The sequence below is a fragment of the Lontra canadensis genome, unplaced genomic scaffold (assembly GCF_010015895.1).
Source record: "Lontra canadensis isolate GAN:19392208 unplaced genomic scaffold, GSC_riverotter_1.0 scaffold28, whole genome shotgun sequence".
Classification (NCBI taxonomy): domain Eukaryota; kingdom Metazoa; phylum Chordata; class Mammalia; order Carnivora; family Mustelidae; genus Lontra; species Lontra canadensis.
The window spans coordinates 9,323,180-9,345,641 of record NW_022631022.1 but is presented as its reverse complement, the minus strand read 5'-3'; the positions used below and the strand labels follow the sequence as shown (position 1 = coordinate 9,345,641).

The window sequence follows — 22,462 nt, the reverse complement described above, 5'->3', positions numbered from 1 at the left end:
TTTTTCTAAGCTCTAGGCTGTGTGAGAACTACTGCTCTGTTTAGACCTGTGGGCTGCCTTCCCAGGGAGGGCTGTAGGAGGCGGGCACACGGGCAGTCATACTGGGTATTAATGTACCCCTTTCCTGCAGATTGTTATTTTCTCACTTCGCAGGCTTTCTGCAGGCATCTAGAAAGCCACTTTATAAACAAGGCCTTTTTTCTCAGCCCTGAGGAGAACAAAGGTACGACACGGTTCAGCTATTCACAGAGGATCTCAGGACGAGACAGACAGTGGCAGGCTCTGGCCCTATCCCGCATGACCAGGATCTTGGACTCACACACCTTATGGAAAGCAGCACCATCTCTTGAGAAATAGTCCCTGCCCATGGACACAGATGGCCTGCTAGCCATTTTTTGAGTACTTTTTATTGAGAAACAAATTTTCTTCCAAACTCTCTTTTTATTACTCTCCTAGGATTCTCAAATCAAAAGATATAGGACATCAAAAAGGCCTGCTCTGTTTAAGACAGGGCTGCCCATCTGTCTCTTCCGAAAGGAAAAGCCCACAGCAGGAGTGCCAGAGGAGAGACAGCCAAGGACAGAATCACTTCAGTCAAAGTCCCTCAGCATAAAGGGGCCAACAGAGATTCACTACATGTTAACTCTGTGTCAGGCAGGGAAGAAAGTCCCATGCATGGGGCCAGGGTGGCACTTGACATACTTGACAGAGGTCCTGGATGTTATCACCAAACCAGGTCATTTCACAGCTCATTTACGGAGCTGTAGCAAACCTATAACACAGCCTGCTCTCCCCAGTGCAGAGGCTCGTGGCATTGCTTATGGAGGTCAAGTCTGATGGCTTGTCCTTTTTTTTTTTTTTTTTAAAGTGGGCTCCATGCTGGGCATGGAGCCCAATGCGGGATTTGAACTTACGACCCTCAGATCATGACCTGAGCTAAGATCAAGCATCAGGGGCTCAATCAACTGAGCCATCCAGGCGCCCCAAGGGCTTGTCTGTTTTTAAGTAATATGGAAGGCCCAAGGTCTTTCAGAATCCATTTCCCCAAAAACCAACAACCGAACAACAAAATATCCACAAGAAAACCCCCAAGTTTAAATTTTTTAAAATATCTGATTAGTTTTTAATAGTCATTTCAATTGGAGAGACTTTGAAGATTAAGGAGTTTTTAAATACAGGAAAAACTACTGAAGGAGGATAAAATTATGAATGCTTTGGAATTACTAAAGGCAGGCCCTTCTGAGTTAGGGAAAGATGGAGGAAATATTTTTCGTTCACTGTTTTCTGTATCTAATTTTTTTCCCCTCTTAATTAAAAAAGGGTATTTGTCAAAGACATGCAGTTTGGCCAAAACTTCAATGATTAACTAAGCCGGGGTTCTCAAGTAGCTTTACCCCCACCCCCACCCCCAGCAGGGGACAGGAAGCAATATCTGGATACACTTATGGCTGTCACAGCTCGGGAGGGACAGAGAGTAGCATTCCATCACACAGGATGGCCCCCATGACAAAGGCTCAACCAGCCCCAAATGTCAATAGCTAAGGTTGAGAAATCCCATTCTAGCTTGTGTTCTCAATCTATTTAAAGGAGAGTAGTCTTTGGTAATTCACATCTCAGTTGTTTGTCTGCAAAATGTTTGCTGCTATCATCATGTAAGAACTTGACAGATTTCTTTTCTCGACCTCCTAAATATGTCTTTCCATACAGTTCTGTTTCCACCCTAGGTGGAGTGGGCCCTTTCCTCAATTCAGAGAGCCGTGAGGGTAGATTTCATGCCTAGTCTGCCTCTCAAACTATCTGGAATCTTGACTGTGTGGAGAGAGTCAACGGGCCTTAATTGTATGGAAAGACCCACCTTTCTGTTAAGTCTCTCTTGACCTTCCACATCAATGACCTTCCACATACAACAACCCACACTGGTGACCCGTAGGCCAGCCATTCCAATCTCAGGACAAAAGAAACAAGGACAGCCCTCAAGGAAACCCTGCTTCATTAGAATTACTCTATGTCAAAAACCTTAACGACACTCTTCTTCAGGCCGCTACCTCTTCGTTACATAAAATTTGAATTAGAAAAAAAAATTCTTATATTCTGCTCCTCTAGCTATACCCCGGAGACATAATTATTTTCTGATTAAAACGCTAATATATGGCTTCCTTCTCTCTTAAATAAGAGTAAACAGATGTAGAAAATACAGTGGGAGCCCATTAACTTCAAATTGTTAAGAGAAGTTAAAACCATGTAATATTAAGGACACTAAATTCTATCCTTTTCAAAAACAAGGAGCACAAAATAAGAGCAATTTGAGTAAAGGTCCTGTCAAATACGCTTTAACAGAAACGTGAAAATCAGTTTAAGTTTATACATGGACTCTACAAAAATTTTGAGGTTAAATACTTTAAGCTTATTTTCTTAAGTAGGTTTCCTGAAATCATCTTCATACTACTAATTTGGTCAGTCAAGTTAAACCTTCCCATGTCACAATTATCACGAATTCCCGAACTGATGTGTTACACTAAGCAGACCAAACACTTGTGGCTACCGATTTATTCTACAATAAGCAATGGTAAAAAGAATTCCGTTACAACTTAATAAAAAAGGACAAACAGCTCGATTTAAAAATGGGCAAAGCTGCTGAACAGACACTTCTCTAAAGGCCAATAAGCACATGAAATATGCTTATTTCCCATCAGGGACATGACATCAAAACCACATCCTGATACCCACCAGGATAGGTGCTACCGAAGTCAGATACTAGCAAATCAGCAAGGAGAACCCTCGAACACTGCTGGTGGGGAAACAAAATGGTACAGCCATGCTGGAACCCAATCTCACAATTCATCAATAAGGTGCAACAAAGAGTTACCAGAGGACACGGTAATTCCATTGTTGGGGAGCAACCAAGAGAAATAAAAACACATGTCTACATAAAAGTGTGTAGGTGAATGCTGACCACCGCTTACTCATCACTGGCCAAAAAGAGGAAACAACGGATGCCTATCAGCTAGCTGACGGACGAGCGAGTAAAATGTAATACAGCATCGCAATATTGGCGCAAGCCAGTATTACCAGGCAGCGGGTAGAGATGAAGCGCAGACACACACCACAGCGTGGGCGACCCGCAAAAACATTATACGAACTGAAAGAAGCCAGACCCGAAGGACACATACCGCGAGTCTCTATTTCTACGCAATGGCCAGAATATAGCAGTATTTTGAAATTCTTTCTATAGAGACAGAAAGAGATGTGTGCTTCGGGCAGGAGGTGAGGGGAGAATCGGGGGTCGGCGACTAGGGAAGTGGGGTTTCTTTTTGGGGTGATGAAAATGTCCTCAAACTAACTGTGGTGAGGGATGCCCAAGTCTATGAATACATGAAAAGCCAAAGAATTATATACTTTAAGGCGTGAATGCTATGGTAAGTGAATTATATCTCAAAAAACCTGTTCAAAGCAAAAAAAAAAAAAAACAAAACAAAACCAAAAAACAAACAAACAAAACAACAAAAAACAAAAAACAAACCCAAAAGAGTCCACAGTCAGCAGTTTCTTACCGCTGCAGGAATTTTTGGAAGACGCGCCGATAGGCATAACCGGCTCTTCTCACTCGAATGTTTTCTTTCAGACCCAGGTATTCGACTTGATGCTTTACTCTGTGAAGGAGGAAGGAGAGCCGGGATATCACTGGATAATTCTTCCATCTGGCTCTCCTAGCCGCACTATCCCCGCAAGCCCCCAGTTACAAGCAGCAAGGACACATTAGAAAGACTACAATTTAGGAGCTTCATTTTATGAAAATACACTAGATGGGATGTTGCCCTATTCAGGAATCCCTGAATAAAAGCTAATCTGATCTTTAAATGTACACAGCTGAATTTCACAGACACATACACACACACACACACACGCCTGGGTGGCTCAGTCGGTTAAGCATCTCACTCTTGATTTTGGCTTGGGTCAGGAACTCAGGGTTGTGAGATCGAGTCCCACACTGGGCTCCTTGCTGCGCACGGGGCCTGCTCAGGATTCTCTCTCTCCTTCTCCCTCCGCCCTTCCCCCTCCTCTCAAAAACAAACAAACAAATTATAATTTATACTGTTCAGAGTCTGAGCAGACCCTCAGGTTATAGAATATTCATTTTAAAAATATTTTTTTATGGAATGAATACAGCAACTACAGAAGACGCCACACATCTATTTCCAAAAAATGGTGAAACAAAAAGCCATATGCCTGTCACAGAGATTATGAACAGAAGTATCTGTTTTTCAAAAGACTAAAGGGAAGAACTTTTAACTTTAAAAAATTTTAAAAGTTAAAAAAAAAGTTAAAAAACTTTTTAACTTTTAAATTAAACGACACTAGAGCAATTTTTGTTCTCTACCTAAATTTTATAGTGACTCTAGACCTACGGAGATCACACATTTCAGCTTTTCAAATGCAACAGAAGAAAGGGCATATAAAATAATTTCAAACACCTAAATGAAAAATTCTCTAACGACATATGTAAATGATAGTTTTAGTTGGTTTTTATGAGTGTCAGCAACTGCCAGTGTGTTTTGGAAAATGGAGGCAGGTCCTACTAGATTGCGTTCTCATATGGGATTTTCACATCAGAGCAAATGTCCCCTACCCTGCCCCTTGAGGATTCTGGCTTAGTAGGCCTGGTAGTTCCGAGGAGGGGACAGAGCAGGGGTAGGGGAGCACGCACTGGTGAAAATGCCTCACCCCTTCCAGAGAAGCAAAGTGTCCTGGGAGCCAAGTGGCAGATCCCAGCCACGGGTTTCTGAGCGTCCCCTTGGGGAGGGCAGTAGGGCCTCTGCTGTACATGACGTGGACTGGCTGAATGCGGACACTGGGAAACATGGTATTTGAGGGGAATGAGAAATTGTGCCGTAGTGGGGAGGCAGCTGCCTTCTCCCCATTGAGCACATTTGGGGTGAAGCCGCACTTGTTATGCTCCTGAGGAATGGCCCCTCGTGACCTCTGTGACCTGTTGCACCGGAGAGCCCACTAGCAGCGGCCTTGTCCAGCTTCACTGGGGACCCCACACTTGTCTCTCCAACAAGGCTCACAGCGAGCCCCAACCCCGACGAAGCTGTGCACGTGCTGGCAACCGCGACGGGGCCCTCTGCACCGCCCTCCACAGCTGCTAGGGAACCGGGAAAGGACAGCAGGTTCCCGATGCAGACTTTGCAGGCGGCATGGAGGCGCACAGCCAGGATCTGGGGCTGGCTTCCCGGCATGGCCTTAGCTCTGCCACTGTGTAACCTCTCTGTGCTCCACTTCCCACGTCTGGAGAGAGGATGGTGACGTTAGTTCTTCCTTCCTAACTGGGTACACTGCATAGGGAGTCCTGAGCTGGCTCCTTGGCACGCATGACATGAAGCTGCTATCATGCTCATGCATTTGCAGCTACAATAAGTAAACCAGGACCGGAGACGAGAGACAGAAATGGATTTTTCATGGGGGGCTGGGGCGGGGTTGGTATTCTCAGACAGTGACGGATGTGTGTCTGGGTCTGGAAGGATGAGTTGAATTCACCAGATGCAGAGGAGGGAAAGGCAGGGGGGCACCGGGGAAGCGAAGGCACAAAGGTGGGAAAGGCTGTGGCCTGGGGCAGTGGGAGAGGAAGAAGTAGGAGGAAAACTAAGCCGGATGAAGGGGTGGAGCCTAGACTGGCCCAGGCAGGACAAGGTCACACAGTGAGGGACGAGGTCACACAGTGAGGGACAAGTAAGAAAAGTCTCGAGTCTGATTGGTCTTACTAGACCAGTATCCAGAAATGTCAGCTCCTTCAAGAGAAGTACTTTTTAAAACAACCTTTATAGAGGGGGCGCCTGGGTGGCTCAGAGGGTTAAGCCTCTGCCTTTGGCGCAGGTCTTGATCTCAGGATCCTGGGACCGAGCCCCGCATTGGGCTCTCTGCTCAGCACAGAGCCTGCTTCCCCCTCTCTCTCTGCCTGCCTCTCTGCCTACTTGTGATCTCTCTGTGTCAAATAAATAAAAATCTAAAACAAAAAAAAACAAAAACAAAAAAAAACGCTTTATAGAAAGTAATATTCAATATCCACACTTGATTCGCGACACGTGTCTGGCTAACTAAAAGAGTGGAAATCAGATTCAGGGAAATAATTAATTTTCCCTTCTCCTATCCTCTAACTCCAAAACTCACCACTGACCTTTTCTCTGCTAAGGAAAATACACAAGGGTGTCAATTAGAGGTATTTGGTCATTGTTTTACAAAGTTATTTTTGTTTCTTTTGGTGTTTTGTTTTTTTTTTAATTTGCTTTAGAGAGAGAGCACACGAGCAGGGGGAAGAGCAGAGGGAAAGAGGGAATCTTAAGCAGACTCCCCTCTGACAGAGGAGCCCGATGTGCGGCTTGATCCCAGGATCATGACCTGAGCTGAAATCAAGGGTCAGATGCTTAACCGACTGAGCCACCCAGGCGCCCCGGGGTATTTGTTCATTTTAAGTATTTTTTGTAAATATTGGCTTTATCTCACTCTTTTGAGGTAGGGAATGCATCACCCACTGATTCAAGCAGAAATGTTCCATTTCCATAGATCCCACAGGATAGAATAAGCCTCGTGCTAAAATACTGTTTCATTCACTGTTAACCTCCATCACCAGGAAATTGTCTTATAGAAATTTTCTTCCACAGGACAATTGGTTTAGCAAATTCCATATTGTTTAGCATTTTATTTAACCAAAGGATCCAAGTTGACTTTTGCATAACCTTGGAGCACTGTCCCTTCCTCAGTAAACATCAGCTAGGCTGGCAATGCCCCCATGGTTCCCTTGGGGCAAGTCTTCGTCAAGACTTTCCTTGGCCGTTAATGCAAGTAGGTCAAGGCCTGAGAACTCTGCTAGAACAGCAATTCAGAACCCAGGGCAGGCAAGTTCGCCAGAGCCAAACAAAAACACATTTTCAACAGGAAAAGAAAAATAAACCACACCCCATAAACTTGTGGAATGAGTAACCCTGTCCACCAAGAACTTCAATTGACCGCGTAATCCCCACCAATGAAGCACAGTGCCCTTTCACAGCTCCTAACTTCTCCACACTCAGAAGGAATGAAACCATCTGTCACATAATAAACCCGAACCGGGATTGGGGGGAGGGGCACATCCCAGGAAGCAATTCCATTTGTAATATAAGTCAACCCTTGACCCACAAATACTGTAGACTTCTTAACACCTGTTTACACAAATGGATGTTATGAAGTTCCTTACTGCAAGGCAAGTAAGTGATGTGATTTTATTTTATTTTTTTTTAAAGATTTTATTTATTTATTTGACAGAGAGAGAGATCACAAGCAGGCAGAGAGACGAGGGGAAGCAGGTTCCCTGCTGAGCAGAGAGCCTGATGCGGGGCTCAATCCCAGGACCCTGAGACCATGACCTGAGCCGAAGGCAGAGGCTTAACCCACTGAGCCACCCAGGTGCCCCAGTGATGTGATTTTAAATAAATAAGTAAATAAATAAAGGAAAACACCACTGTGGGGGATTCTATGGGGATTTACGGATAAATGTATCTCTGTCTTAATCTCTCCATTTTTTGCTATTTCAGTGAATCAGTTTGGATTTTATGAGAAGACAGCATCAGGGCTGGGAAAACGCAAAATTTCTATAATAGAGGGACTTGGAGCAGAGCAATCTATACAGGGTAAGGGAGGGTGTGCTGGGCAGGGGTGGGTTGCATTTGTAGGCAGGGCATGATGCTTTCATTTAAGATGACGTTTATTGGAAAGGGGCAGGGCCGGGGAGTTGGGTGGGATTTGAAGTGGGGTGGGGGGAGGGGAAGATGGCCTAAAGCACCCCTTAGCACTACGTCTGCTTCCAAGATCCTGTAATCTGTTTCTGAGATTGCCTGTGTCACCTGCCTTCTACCGGGTGTGTATATGTGCCTGGGACGTAACGAGGTGCATATGCGTGTGAACGTGGGAGGGGGAGGATGGGAGAGACACAGAGACAGGCAGAGGCAGGCTGACAGCTCCCCAGGTCTGGGAGAGACATTCTGTCAGACTGAAGGAGATCCCATTCTGAATTGACGCTCTCAGTTTAATGAGGAAGAAACTGAGGACTGAGGAGATGAAATGTCTCACTCAAACCACTTAGTTTCAGGCCAGCACCACAATACAGTCCTTCCAAATCCCAGGCCAGCCCTTTGCTCTAGACCAGCTGTTCTCAAAGTGTGAGACCCAAACCACCCACACTAGCATCACCGAGGAGCTTCTGGTGGCTTAGTCAAGCATCTGTTTTGGCTCAGGTCATGATCTCAGGCTCCTGGGATCAAGCCCTCTGCCGGGCTCCACACTCGGCAGGGAGCCTGCTTGTCCCTCTGCTCCACCCCCGACTCATGTCTTCTCTCTCTGTTTCTCTAAGAAATAAATCTTTAAAAATGCACACTTCTGGGCCCTACCCAAACCCACTGAATCAGAATCTCCAGAAGCAGGGCCCAGCAACCCAGGTTTTTACCAAGCCCTCTAAGGGGTACTCTGGTGCATCCACAAGCTTGAGAGCTAAATAAATAAATCAATAAGTAGACATCTTCTATCTTCAGGTGGGAAGAAGTAACAGTGCTACTTCCTTCTTAGCCTCAAAGGAAAAGTGAGGGACACGTTTCAGAAAAGCAGAAGGCAAATTAAGTACCTCCAGGGGAATGACCAAGAAGGGAGGTGGTCAGATTCTACCTTCCTTCAGAGCAACTGCCATGGGAGAGAAGACTGCAGGGAAACGGGACAGCTGCTGGGAAGGAACATAAGCGCTGTCACACGGAAAAGGCAGGAGAATAATTCTTTGGGCAGATTAGATGCTGGATTAGGGTCACAATGACGTAGAGGAAGACTGTAGAGTCTGCTAATAATGCAAGAGTCCCTGCAAGCCGGACTGATCGGCTGGCAGAGCGGGTCCCTCCTCCGAGGCTTTGTGTCATTACCCAATAACGTTCGAGAAGAATCGCGGTCAGCCCCTCAAGGGTGGGGTTATGTCCATGCTCCCCAAGCGTTGGGGCTTACAGACATACAGACGAGATCCCTCAGAATACTGCAGACAGAGAAAATGGAAGGCTGCTATATCCCGCAGCATCGTGAGGTGAGAAAACAGACTCAGGTTGCAGAGGACGTGGGAAAACACCAACAAGGAATGGTTGGGGCCTGGGCACTTTCCTCACCACTCGTCTTTTCCTTCTCATAACGGCCTGCCACGCCTAGAAAGGATCTCGCCGGCAGGATGGGAATGGATCTACACACGTCTCTCAGAGGGGGTGGCCGGCAGCCATGACTTTCCCTCCTTTTCTTGCCGTTGTGGAGCTGAACCTTGATATGTCACTTGATACCTAACTCTGTCTACTTTTCTCCAAGAGAGAAAACAAAAAAGACAGTAATTCTGCATGCCCCTGTCTGGGGACCTGACTGCCTGGTGACAAGGGCGGGCTCCTCCCTCCTGTCCAATCACCGTAACACCTTGCCTCAGTCCTGCTTCCCCTGTGCTCATGGACGCTGGTGTCAGTCTTAGGAGTGTGTGTCTGGATCTGCCCGTTGGATAAAACCGTACTCGCCAGTCATCCTTAACATTTTCCCACTCAACACCCCCATTCCAGCCTGCAGAGCCCATATCCCTAATGGCAGCTGTAGGAGGAATGGTGGTCCAGAAATCCTCAGGGGTCAGAGGGGAGAGGGCTCGCTGCACGCCCTACATCACCTGCCTCCCGGGGCTTGATCCCTCCTAGAGGGAGTCATCACTCTGCTCAGGAACACAGTGAGTCCTCAGGGGCCAGAATCAGACCTAGCACATGCTCCCAGGACCCCCAAAAGCAACAGTAAATGACAGATGGCTTTGCAACCAGCCCTTCAGACCTTTGCTCTGAACCCCGAGCTGAGCATGCGAGGCCCCATCCTGTGGGTACAGTGAGAAGCTAAGTGGACTAAGAACGTCTACACAGGGCCTCCAACTAAGTTTACAACCCGCCCGACTCTGCAGTATGAAGGCTCCCCCCGCTTCCCGTCTGTCCCCAGACTAGCCAAGATCAACAGTATAAATTTCTAATTCTGAACTGAATGGCACTGCTAAAATGTTAGGAAAAGACAAGGAAGGAAGAACATAAAAGGCCTCAGTCATCATGAAAAAGTTAAGACACAAGGACATGAAACACATCTGAAAACAATTTAAACTGCTTCTGCCCTTGGCATCGGTGGCCCATCTTGAGCCGAGGGAACACAGGCCAGGCCCACCTCAGCTGGCTTCCACCTCCCTGTCTGCCATCTTAGCCGTACCTGCTTTCCTCCCAGTCTCTGGGCTTCTTGGTTTCGTTCGGTTTTATGCAGCGGATGTAGTGAGGTGTACATTTCATCAAGGTGCTCACAAGGTCGTTGGCTTGTTTCTAGAAGGGAAGAGTAACATCAGACGGAAACATGGCACTTTCTCTCAAGCAGACCAATTGTCAAAGGGGAGCTATGAAACTCTAGTGTGGAAATGGCTAGAAATTAATCTTCGTAACAACCTGTTCATCAAGCTTCTCTCTGCTCAACTTCCTTTCTTTTTTTTTTAATATATTTTTTTTAAGATTTTATTTATTTATTTGACAGACAGAGATCACAAGTAGACAGAGAGGCAGGCAGAGAGAGAGAGGGAAGCAGGCTCCCTGATGAGCAGAGAGCCCGATGCGGGACTCGATCCCAGGACCCTGAGATCACGACCCGAGCCGAAGGCAGCGGCTTAACCCACTGAGCCACCCAGGCGCCCTCAACTTCCTTTCTTAAGGCTTTACTGACTTTTATGATGATTTTAACACTTACACATGGGTTTGAAACTGGATTTTTGAAAACAACCAGATCTTTAATAAAGCAAAACAACAAAACCAGTAAATCTTCACATACAGTTCTTTTTGTGAGAAACAAGGAAGCAGGCCAGTTATTAACAAATTAAGTTTATGTTGATTGTGGGCCTTTGTAACACATTGTTCTCATAAACTTTTTTTTCTTTTGGTGCAAAGGTAGGGTGGAGAGGAGAGATTATTTGCAAGGATAAAGCGTCAAAGCCCCCCTACTCTCTTGCTGGGCAACCCAACCAATGAAGAATCCCCTTATTAAAATGATGGAAGCATAGGGGTGCCTGGGTGGCTCAGTGGGTTAAAGCCTCTGCCTTTGGCTCAGGTCATGATCCCAGGGTCCTGGGATCGAGCCCCACATCGGGCTCTCTGCTCAGCGGGGAGCCTGCTTCCTCCTCTCTCTCTGCCTGCCTCTCCGCCTACTTGTGATCTCTCTGTCAAATAAATAAAATCTTAAAAAAAAAATGATGGAAACATAAAGGGTGGGAGATACACCAAAAATCTCACTTCATGCACCTTCCTCAGCATGTCCTTTTACAAACCAGCTCCTTTTCCAAATACTCAATCTGAAATCATCTCTCACCACCTGCATACGGGGTACCCAAAAGGAAACCAGGCTCAAGCACAGAGAGCCACATAAATAAAGCTGGAATCGCTCATGATGCATTTCAAATGAGGAGCATCTCCAGCTTGGAAGAAACAGGAGCAGGGCTCACATCAGCATTCCCACCACCACACGGCTAAGCCCTTGTGGGGCCGAGGAGGCGGCCCACGCAAACTCTCCTCCCAAGCAAATCAGTGTGAAGAGAGAAAACCTCTCAAGGCCAACAGAGAGAAGGTACCTCGAAAGCCATAAAACCATGACCAAATCAGCAGAAGGGATCTGCCTGCAGTAGACAGCCCTCTTGCAATTAGGGCTTTGCTGCTATCATGGGTTTGGGAAATCTGAAACCCTTGAGAAAAACTCTTGGGTATATTCAAAGCAAGAGATTCACTGGTGAATTATGTTCTCTGTTTAGATGTGCAGAATACAGCATGTTCTGCAATGCTTAGAAGGAAGAAGCTGTAGATGCTGTAAGGCCAAAGCAGAGCCCCATGTTGAAAAAGTGAAGGGACTGCCATCTCCTCTTGTCGATGTCCACTGTGTTCAAGAGCAACTCTGATGATCTTCGCAACACAGGAGGTGACAGGGCCTGCTCATAACACAGGCTCTTTTCAAGTCCCCCATTTTTTTTTAATATTTTAATTTTATCAAGCCTTTTTAATTCCCAAGAATCACTTGGCAGACTCTTCAGTCCTAAGTTTTTAACAGCGCACCTACTTTTCACCTTAGTCTGAGCGCACAGAAGGGGAAACGTGACCCGAGGGACCAGCCATCTGACATGGGTTGCTCTAGCTCCCGAGTAATAATGGGATGACATTTACCGAATGTGCCCCAGGGGCTAAACACATGGGCCTTCTCATCTCTACTTCACGACTCTAAGTGCTAGCTACTAGTATTATTATTATTCCAATTTTTTAAGACATGGAAACGGTGTCATAAAGAAAGGATTGCTCAAGATGGCGCCCTTAGTGACTGGCAGTGAGACTTGAACTCAAGTGCGTAGCCTACCAAGTCTGTTCCCTAACCACAAAACTATCCTGCCTTCCTAAAGAAGACAGGAGATGGTTTTTGGTGTGATATAAGAGGAATTAACATCGTGAGTGATGAGGAGATAAAGCCTTGAGGTTGTGGGAAAATTCATTTCGGCAAATAGGACTACACCTGAATTCAGCTGTGAGTCAACCTTAGCGGTCTCCTGAGGCAGCTGGGAAGCAGCAACTGGATTTACCCGGACTCTAGACCAGAACAGCCCAGCAGTGAGGACAGAAGGCTACCAGAGGCACTTGTCCAACAGAAGCTTAAGGCAAAACATGCAGACAGGACAGCGAGAAAAGGCTTAGGGTCAAGATGCCCTGTTCTACCATCAACACAGACTAGTAGCCAGCCTGAGCTGGGGTTCTGCCTCTACAGTTGGCAAGCTACATGACAAACCACTAAATTTCCCTGGGCCTCAGTTTCCCCATCTGTAAACTAAGTGGACTGAACTAGAAGACTGCTAATATCTTAATCTAAAGGTTGGAAAAGACATTAAAAATCACTAAGTCCCATCCCTACATGATGCTTTCACCTCTTGAGGCATCCACCCCACCAGAGTCTGCTCTCACTCAGACGAAGCCACCAGCCTGGGCACTTGGCCAGTGCTGAGCTCCGTGCAATTTCCCACAGCGTCCATCTTTGACTCTCACTGCAAAACTGGTCCCTTGGAGCCATGACAATGAAGAATTTAGTGAAGCCTCAACATCAGAAATTGCTATTAAATGGAACATACTGTGATTTGCAAATAAGAAAACAGGAGTTCTCACCAAATGAATATTCATTAATTAGATCCTACAGATCAGCTTGCAATTTTAAAGAGTTGAAATACAATAGAATACCCAACACTAAAACCACCTTAAACATAAATTTAATTCCTCTTCCAAGGAATTCCACGTCTCTTTAAATGTGTGCCTTCAGGGATATCATTTTTTTTCTTCTCTAAGATTTTATTTATTTATTTGACAGAGATTACAAGTAGGCAGAGAGGCAGGCAGAGAGAGAGGAGGAAGCAGGCTCCCTGCTGAGCAGAGAGCCCAATGTGGGGCTCGATCCCAGGACTCTGAGATCATAACCTGAGCCAAAGGAAGAGGCTTAACCCACTGAGCCACCCAGGCGCCCCATTCAGGGATATCATTAAGAGGACACTTGATATCTGCAAAGCACTGTGGATGGAAGAGCTCTAAGAGATTCGCCATGGCTATGTGTCTCTAACACATGTTTTACAGGGAATTGTAAAACAGGGAGACTTTTATCCCTACATGGAAGTAAACCATCGAATGGACATGGGTCACATAGTCCACGAAGGAGGGTACCCCAGAAGTGAGAATATGGGCAGCATTAAAATCCTACTTAAGCTGGCTGACTTGAGGTTGACCTCCCCAGACAATAGTCATCTTTGCAGTCCCTGCAATGCTGAATATTTTGAGCACACCCAGAAGGTGGCAATTTTGAGCACTCAACCAGACAAAAATAGGAAAGAAAGAAAGAGGTCACATCTTCCAACGAGGAGAAAAACGCCTCTACCTCCACCCTCTGTTTTATAGGGAATAAACTCCACGGAGAATCCAGACCACTTGAAAGTGAGTCATTGTGACCTTGATGATCTGGGCCCCTTGGATCTGAATGTGACTGTCTTGTGACTAGATTTTCCAGCCCAGAGCTAATCCTTATCCAGGACCTTGAAGTAAAGGCATGAGTCAGAAGCCTCGCACAGACATTACTATCTGGGGCCTCATGAGAATGGCATCTGCTCTCTGCTCTGGACTCTCGCTCCAGTGAACCCAATCCAGAGATCATCCCAGGGCTACCAAACGTCTCTGGTACTCTGAACGTGACTGTTCCTAGTCCCAGAGGACTCTACAATCTAGTTCAAAATGGAGCTTGCATCGGACTTCCTCCTCCAGACCTGAAGGCTGCTCTCGCCTGTGATCTTCCTATTGCTGTGAGATTTTGATGATGATTTCCTTTATTCCAGCCTGTGTTCTTGCCCTCAGGGGCTGGGGAAGCAGGCTTCCATACAGGAGACAGAAAAGAGAGCTGGTGACAAGAATGGACAACTATGGTGTCCAATGGCAGGGGCTGTCGAGGGGAGGGAGAGGAGGGGAGTAAGATCTGGAGGCACAGAGTCAGGGAGGGGGCACGAAACATGCGCAGACGAGAGTCCACTAAGAAGGAGGCGAGTAAGCATGGCGCATGTGGAGAGTGGGGCTGCTGACGGAGCAGAGTGTAATCAGTGACCAGGTACATTCTGTGTGTCTGATGTCTCGGGCAGTGCGCTCCATGTCTTAGATGGATTGCTGAATTCCAGATCCCAGTCCCCCCTTGAGATAGGTACAGAGATCTCCACCTTACAGATAAAGCAAAAAGAGGCACTGAGAGTTTAGGCAACTTGCTGGCAATCACAAGCTAATAAAAGCCGGAGCTGGGATTTCAACACACTCGAGGGACACCCATGTCCCCAGAGCCCTACTGTTAATCATTCAATAATCCCACGGAGTATCAAACTGGGGTGGTATTTAACTGGTATGATATTTTAAAAATAGTTTAGTGACTTTCTCACAGAATTACATGATTAAGTTTGCCTGACACAAGCTCTAAATTCAGAGTGTACTTAGGGACCATGAACTTCATCACACAGTGGCTCAGATAACACAGGGCACTCTCTCCAGGGGCTCCCAAAAGCTGGAAGAACTCCTTCTAGATGTTAAGACACGAGGGGGCCAGGTCTGCCCATAATCTGCAGAAAGGAGGGGCTTACAACACCCAGTGGGGAGGGTGCATGTACTGTCCCCGTGAGACCCCAGAGGATTCCAGGTACGTGAAAGTTCCATAGCTGGCAAGTGTCGGGGTCCGGTCTGGAAAAAGGTATTGGAATCCAAAATGTGGCTCTCAATCCTAAAATTTTCTCTGATCATTTAATGTGAACTCTTCCAAATTCTGATTAAAGCCATTTCCTCTTAGAAAGCAGCTGACTGTCATCTGCCAACTGTGAAGCTTAGGAGGTATCTGATATCCACTTGGGGTTTCAGGACAGCCAAGTCAAATTCGGTGTGCATCCTGTCCCTTTTTCCAAGCATTACTTCTGGGCAACTTCTGTAACCAGGCTGTTCCATCTCACTGACCTCATCCTGGACATAGGGTGCAGGTCCCGACTCCTAGAAAACCCTGCCTTTTATAGGAATCTCTAACCCTCCCCAAATATAACCAACCTTTATTTTGCTTCCAGCAGTAGTTGGGCGCCCTTTCTTGTCAGCTTGCAGATTTTCCGGAAATAAAGACTTTATAAAAGGTCTGGAAAGGGAGAAAGAGAAAGGATTAGCCATCAGTGGGTACCTTGGGGGATGAAAGCCTGCTTCCACGGAGAATGGAAAGGAAGGCCATCCAGAAGCGCATAACCTTGGCTCCAGAAAGGCCATCCGACTCAAAACACAAGTTACCAAGTCACACCAAGGTACATTCTGTGTGTCTGAGAGAAACAGAGGAAGAACTCTAAGGTCTAAACATCTTAGCGTCTAAGCCTGGAAAATGCATTTTACAAACTCTGCCTTTTGAATTTGCCCACTCACTGGAATCGAGGTACACCCTGAAGAGAAGACACACAGAGGGGGTCAGTACGGGTTCACTGAGTTAAGATTAGCAGGACACACGGGAGCTCGGGTGTGTGTATGGACTGTCAAGGTCCAGTGCAGATCCTGATTTGATCTAAGGCAGGGTTTCTCCATCCTGGCGCGATAGGTATTGGGATCTGGGGCTGGAGAATTCTTTGTGGGGGTGGGGAGGGCTAGGCTGCCCTACGCATTGTAGGATATTTAGCAGCAATGGTGACCTTTGCCCACCCAATGCCAGCAGTCCACTGTGCCTCCAGCCCCTACAAAATCTCGACAAACTGTGCTTTTGAGTACAAGTCATTTTAAGCTGAATAGTAGTAATTCACCAGTCCTTTGCCTGTTAAATACATTTTTGTTAGTCGCTCCAATATAGCTGCGTTCGTTCACATGCACCAAGACACGGGACAGAGACAATGTTTTAGTAACCTCAGTGCCCCTGGTGTCTGGACACAGTCTGGCATGCATTGGGTGCTTGATAACTATGTGCTGAATGACAGAATAAAGTCATCCATGTAAACCGTCAATCTGACCCTCAAATTCAATTCCTCCCCAATGGCTTTGGGGCCATCTTGAATTTTCTAGGAACTCTCCCCACAATCTACTTTCACCAACTTGACTAGACGCGATTACAGATTTTTTGCTGTAAACATGTTTAATGAACAACAGACCATGTCTATAGGATAGGAGTTTACATGGGCACATCAACAGCTCTCAAACTCAGCAGGAATTTTAATGATTAAAAAATATCTGAAAGCAGGTCATAAAAACCCACAAGGCAGGACCTGCGGGCTGACCTGACTTTTTTAGAGAAGAGCCAATCGATTCTGTGTGTTTTCAAATGAAAACAAATTCGGGATCTCCAAAGCTGGGGGCATGAGCACAGGGGAGGTACAGCACGGGATGAGGGCCGGGGAGGTGGAGGGAGGGGAGGGGAGAGGAAGGGTAGAGAATGAAGTGGAGTAGGACAACTTATGGCCAAAGCCTGAAAAGCACACTTGGTTTTCTTAGAAAATTGTCAGACTCAGGGCTGTTGACTAAGGAAGTTCACCTTAATCTTACCACAGCTTGAGTAACAGGGACTCCCAGGACAGCTCATCCTTGGAGATAGCTCTAAAAACTATAAAATCCGTAAGACTGTACAATATTGTATTTGCCCGGCATACCCAGGTCTGACCATGTAAATTATACTTTATATCCATTACCTGAGATCTTGGGAACCTTTTGCAGGGAAGAAGGGAAGAGAGGGCAGAGCAGGGCTGGTCCTGGGAGCTCCTGCAGTTTGCAAGACAGACGGACGCCCCTCCAGCTCCTACCATCAGAGCTTAGACAGGGTCTTAAGAGTTAAAAGAAACCTCTAAGGAAATCCCTTTTAAGTTGCCCTTCCCAAACTTCTTGAGCTATTTCCAAGTGCTTTGGGGACACGTCATCTCACATCCTGCAAAGCCATTAGCCATTCAAAAAATTAAGAGACCAAAATTCTTGGGATGATAGTCTAAGGGCAAAGTATCACACAATCAGAACATTCCACTCTTAGGTAGTCAGAAATGGCCATCCTAACCCAACTCCTGGATAGTCGCCTCTCCCTGATATCACTGCTGAAAACGATGAAGCTAGGGGCCCGGAAGGGCATGCACATGGCACATAGAATCTGGACGCAGAAGATGTTAGGGGTACACGGGATTGGAAAAAGAAAAATTATTTTGAAAAACCAAATTGCCCAGTGACAATCCAGACCCGAGAGGTCAAAGGAACTAACTACTGACTATTCAAATGCCACAAGTTTTTTTTTTTTTATACTAAAAATTTGATCAAACCTATATCCCCTGTCAGATAAGGCAAACACACTTACAGCTCACTGCTCTGCATAAGCTCGATCAGATCCATAAAAAGCACATCACGGTTCCTTTCACAAAAGCCATCCATGTCATAGGATACCTGGCCAAGAATGGAAAGAAATCTAATTTTATCCTGTAACTATTTCATTGAAGAAGAAAAAAAAAATCCAAGTTGGCATGGCTATTCTTACCGGAATATGAGTATTTCCAGATGTACAATTGGGATTTCATCATGAACAGTCACATTAAGGCTGTGCATGTTTTATTTAACTTGCTAGTGGACTTAGGTGGTGATGGTGTGTGGATGTTGATAAGTGCTATCTGGCTGCCTACATGGCCCAGATGACCTAGAATCAGGACCTCAGCTACCATGATCACCCACCCCTTCTCCAGTGAATCCATAGGGGTGTTTAGTGGTACACCTAATTCTTTCCCTAAATTTTCACTACAACAGAATGAAAGAAAACTCCTGCTCATTAATCCATTCCAATGGGGCATGTCATCTGAGGTTCTGGAATTTTTTTCACAAATGGCATCATAATTGGATCAAGTCAGTCCAAAACTCATGGTCAGGGACCCTGGTTAACAAGAGATTCAAGGGGATGAAAGGTGAGACCAGTACATTTCCAGAGGATTAGAAGACCGTAAATATCATGACCTCAACTTACTTATCTTTGTATCACCGGTACAAAGACTGGTACCTGGGAGGCAGCCAAAATCATGCATCTTATGAAGACTAACATCAAAAGCAAACCTTATTTTTATTTTTATTTATTTTAAATAGGTTCCGTGCCCAACATGGGGCTTGAACACACGATCCTCAGTTCAAGAGTCAGATGCTCTACTGACTGAGCCAGCCAGGGGTCCCAAAAGCAAGCCTTATGTACACTCCCAGCAGGCACAGAAGAGGGGGGATACAGGCTTGTGACTGGAGCAAGAGGCAAGACAAAAACCCATTCCTTCAGCAGTTAATATACATGCCAGGGTGGTTCATGATTTAAAATATTCAATAGTATCTACTGCCCTTCACAGGCCCCATGCTGTTGAATGGATGAATGCTGAATGAATACAATACAGTAAGGCAGATGAAGCTGTGTGGATACCGTTACTCAGCTGCCTCATGAGAAAAACAGATCACAGACCCAAAGGCTTAAAACATGAAGGCAGACCCTGGGAAGGGTAACTTCTCCTTTCCCATGGGACCTCCTGCTCCCCAGACATACCTTTCCAGCATAATGGTGAATAATGAAGCCTTGATTCCAGCTGTTGAAGTGCTCGTGATTCCCAATCTGCATCTGCAGTTTCTGCAGCAACGTCTGATCTGCCCCCTCCCCCACGGCATGCATCGTGGCACAAACGTCGTCCAGTATGCTCATGATCCCAGGAGGGTTCTGAGGGGACCAAGAGAGCAAAGCCCCAGGTCAGCGGCTGTTTAAAGCCCCAGTTCAGCGGCTTATCGCATCTTTTCTCAAGCAAGGAAATAGCTCCCCAGACTCAAGATACCATCTTGAAAGTCAGTCTTTCCCTCTGAGCAAGAATGCCATTAATAACCCCAAAAGGGAGTTACCACTTAGACACTTAGATCTCATGATGGAGGAAAGTCCATTTCCAAAAAAAAAAAAAAAGTTTCACTCCCTGAAGTTCTATTCAAACTCATATACAGATCACTATCTGCTGACTCCCATTTGTACTAAGTTGCTTTTAAAAACCCAAAAGAAAAAGGAAAACATTTTCCTCTGACCCTAATCATTTCTTAATGTTCGCTTTTAGCCTGCTACCCACAGAGGCATGGTTTACACGGTCACAAGGCAGGCACATTCTCTCATGCATTACTTTTTTTGCATAGCTACTATTTTACAAACAATCTTCATGCTTTGCATAGTCTTCATAGTTACTATTTTAATACCTATGTTTTCCTGCTCTGATAGGCTAGTTTATTTAATGACTGGATTGTCCTTGGATGTTTTCATGGTTTCCAGTTTTGGACTTTTATAAAAAACCAAATCAAACAAACAGTACTATGGCCATCTCTGCCTACAAGCTTCTTGGTTAGATTTTAGGTCTATAGTCCTACGAGCTGCAGAGATGATCCGGAAGGCAGCGCCAATGCTATGCCTCTTAAGTCGCTCCACCACCCATGTAGGTCACGGACGTCTGCTCTCAGAATTCAGTAACAACTTCCATTTGTAAATTGGGATTTTATCCATATACAGATGTTCATATTACTACACGGACATCCAAACACGCAACTGGTGTCATTGCTGAAATTCTCTGCAAATCAGACTTGTCCCTTCGCTTACTCTATTTTTTTTTTAAACATTTTTATTTATTTATTTGACAGAGAGAGATCACAAGTAGGCAGAGAGGCCAGCGGAGAGAGAGGAGGAAGCAGGCTCCCCGCCGAGCAGAGAGCCCGATGCGGGGCTCGATCCCAGGACCCCGGGATCATGACCTGAGCTGAAGGCAGAGGCTTAACCCACTGAGCCACCCAGGTGCCCCTCACTTCGCTTACTCTAAAACAAGGACATGAGAGACAAAAACCCACTTGACATAAACCTGTGTGCAGCGAAGAGACACAGCAGACCGATACTTACAACTTTATTCTCTATGAGGTCACACACGATTTTGTTATTGAAGTACTCAATGGGTGTCCATCTAATGCCCTCTTGAACATACTCTTCCTGAGGGACAGAAAGCGGGAATTCACATTATGACCCAGTGAAGACAAGCTAGAGCGCCACACAGATGACGAGCAAAGGCACAGGGATCACCATGAAAGAAAAATCTGAATGGCCTTTAACATAAAATGGGAACTTGTTTTCCCCCCTAAGAGGGATAGAAAAGGAATATTTCATTGCTTGGTAATCTTCTTTCTTTCCTTCTTTCTTTCTCTCTCTCTCTCTCTCTCTCTTTCTTTCTTTCTTTTTCTTTTTCAATAAACTCTGTCCAATGTAGGGCTCACACGCACAGCCCTGAGATGAAAAGTCAAGTGCTCTCCCAACTGAGCCAGCCAGATGCCTCATGCTTGGTAGTTTTTTAGTTTGAGCCCTGTGAAATTTGTTAGCACACAATCATTTCTGATCTACTAATGATGACAATTTAATATGGCTTAACCTATAGGTCCAGTTACAAAATCATCTCTTTGAATTTAATGTAAGGAGAGTAGTGTGGATTAGCCTCGAGGCACCCAAGGGGAAGGCCCCTCCCTCAGGCCAGTTGCTCATTTCACATGAGGAACACCACCACATTCTCCTGGTCTCCCTTCTTCCTCACCTGTCTTGCTTTGTTAGCTTCTTTCCAGACCTTCCCCTGACGGAGTCTCTGGACTCGATCTTCCAGCCTTTCTGTATTCTCAGCCCTGCTTCTCTAGGGGACTGCACTCAGTCCCTTGGTTTTAGATAGAACCTGCAGGCTAATGACACCCAAATTCATTTCTCTAGTCTAGACCTCCCCACTGAGTTCCAGGGTCATGCACATTTCATACATTAGAGACTCTGTCCCGAAGTGTCAGAGGTCTTACAAGTGTGACTTGTTCAGTGGAGATCTGATTGTGCATTTCCCCATCATCTCAAATCAACTCTCCTAATCGCACTCTTCTGCAAATTACTTCACCGTTGGCCCTGTGATTCAAGCTACAAAGGGAGCAATCATCTTTAATTCCTCTTTCCTTCTTGGCTCCTTGCTAACTATGTTGAGCAAGTCATGTTGACTCACTTTCCAAAACACATGCTGAATCTGACTGCCTCTCACGGTGTAAGCACCTCTAATGCTACCATCATTGTCTACACCCCCGCCATTTCTTGCCCGGTCTCCCAACTGGTTTTTAAACTTCCACTCCTGTCTGTCTTCCCCTCAGCCCACTCCGTAAGTCTATAGAGCCTGAAGAGTCTTTTCAAAAACACAAATCACAAAAACACAAATCTGCTCAAAATTCCCCCAGGGTTTCCCATCATACTTCCTACAAAATCTGAAGCTTTTGCCACGCTGGACAACATTCCTCTAGGACCTAACCTCTGCCAACATCATCCAGTCTCAGTCCCTACCAACCTTTACCCTGGCCGTTCTGCTCTGGCGGCTCTGATGGGATGGAAAGCTAGAACACTAGGGCAGAAATTTATGTGGAAACTTGCTCACTGGGATTTCCAAGCAGAGCCACGAACGCTTCCATGACTTAATGTCCCCCAAATAGCCTTTCACACGTGTAGTGGGTTTGCATGTGTCCCCTGAGATTTCATGTCCACCTAGAACTTCAAAATGTGTGGTGTGGAAATAGGATCTTTGAGATATAGTTAAGCTAAAGATCTTATACATGAAATTATCCTGGATCGAGGGAGATCCCTTAATCTAATGACTGGTGTCTTTCCAAGAGAAAGAAGAAGGGAACTTGGGTACAGAGAGACACAAAGAGGAAAAGCCACATGAAGAAAGAGGCAGAGCCTGGAGTTCCACTGACAGAGGACAAAGACCACCAGGACCCTCAGAAGCTGGAAGAGGTCTCGAAGGTGTGTGGCCCTAAAGGCACTTTGGTTTCAGACTCTGACCTCCTGAACGGTG

General features: G+C 45.8%; 1 protein-coding gene across 1 annotated transcript in view; it reads right to left on the bottom strand.

Moving 5' to 3' along the window:
- Positions 1–22,462, bottom strand: part of MYO1E (myosin IE) — a 193,177-nt gene that overhangs the window by 33,956 nt on the left and 136,759 nt on the right. Inside the window, exons 13-18 of the mRNA XM_032864826.1 lie at positions 20,503–20,589; positions 19,132–19,299; positions 17,923–18,008; positions 15,675–15,756; positions 10,273–10,379; positions 3,552–3,650 (exon numbers count right to left, since the gene is read on the bottom strand). Of these exons, the coding sequence (XP_032720717.1) occupies positions 3,552–3,650; positions 10,273–10,379; positions 15,675–15,756; positions 17,923–18,008; positions 19,132–19,299; positions 20,503–20,589 (629 nt within the window). The remainder of the gene's footprint in view (positions 1–3,551; positions 3,651–10,272; positions 10,380–15,674; positions 15,757–17,922; positions 18,009–19,131; positions 19,300–20,502; positions 20,590–22,462) is intronic.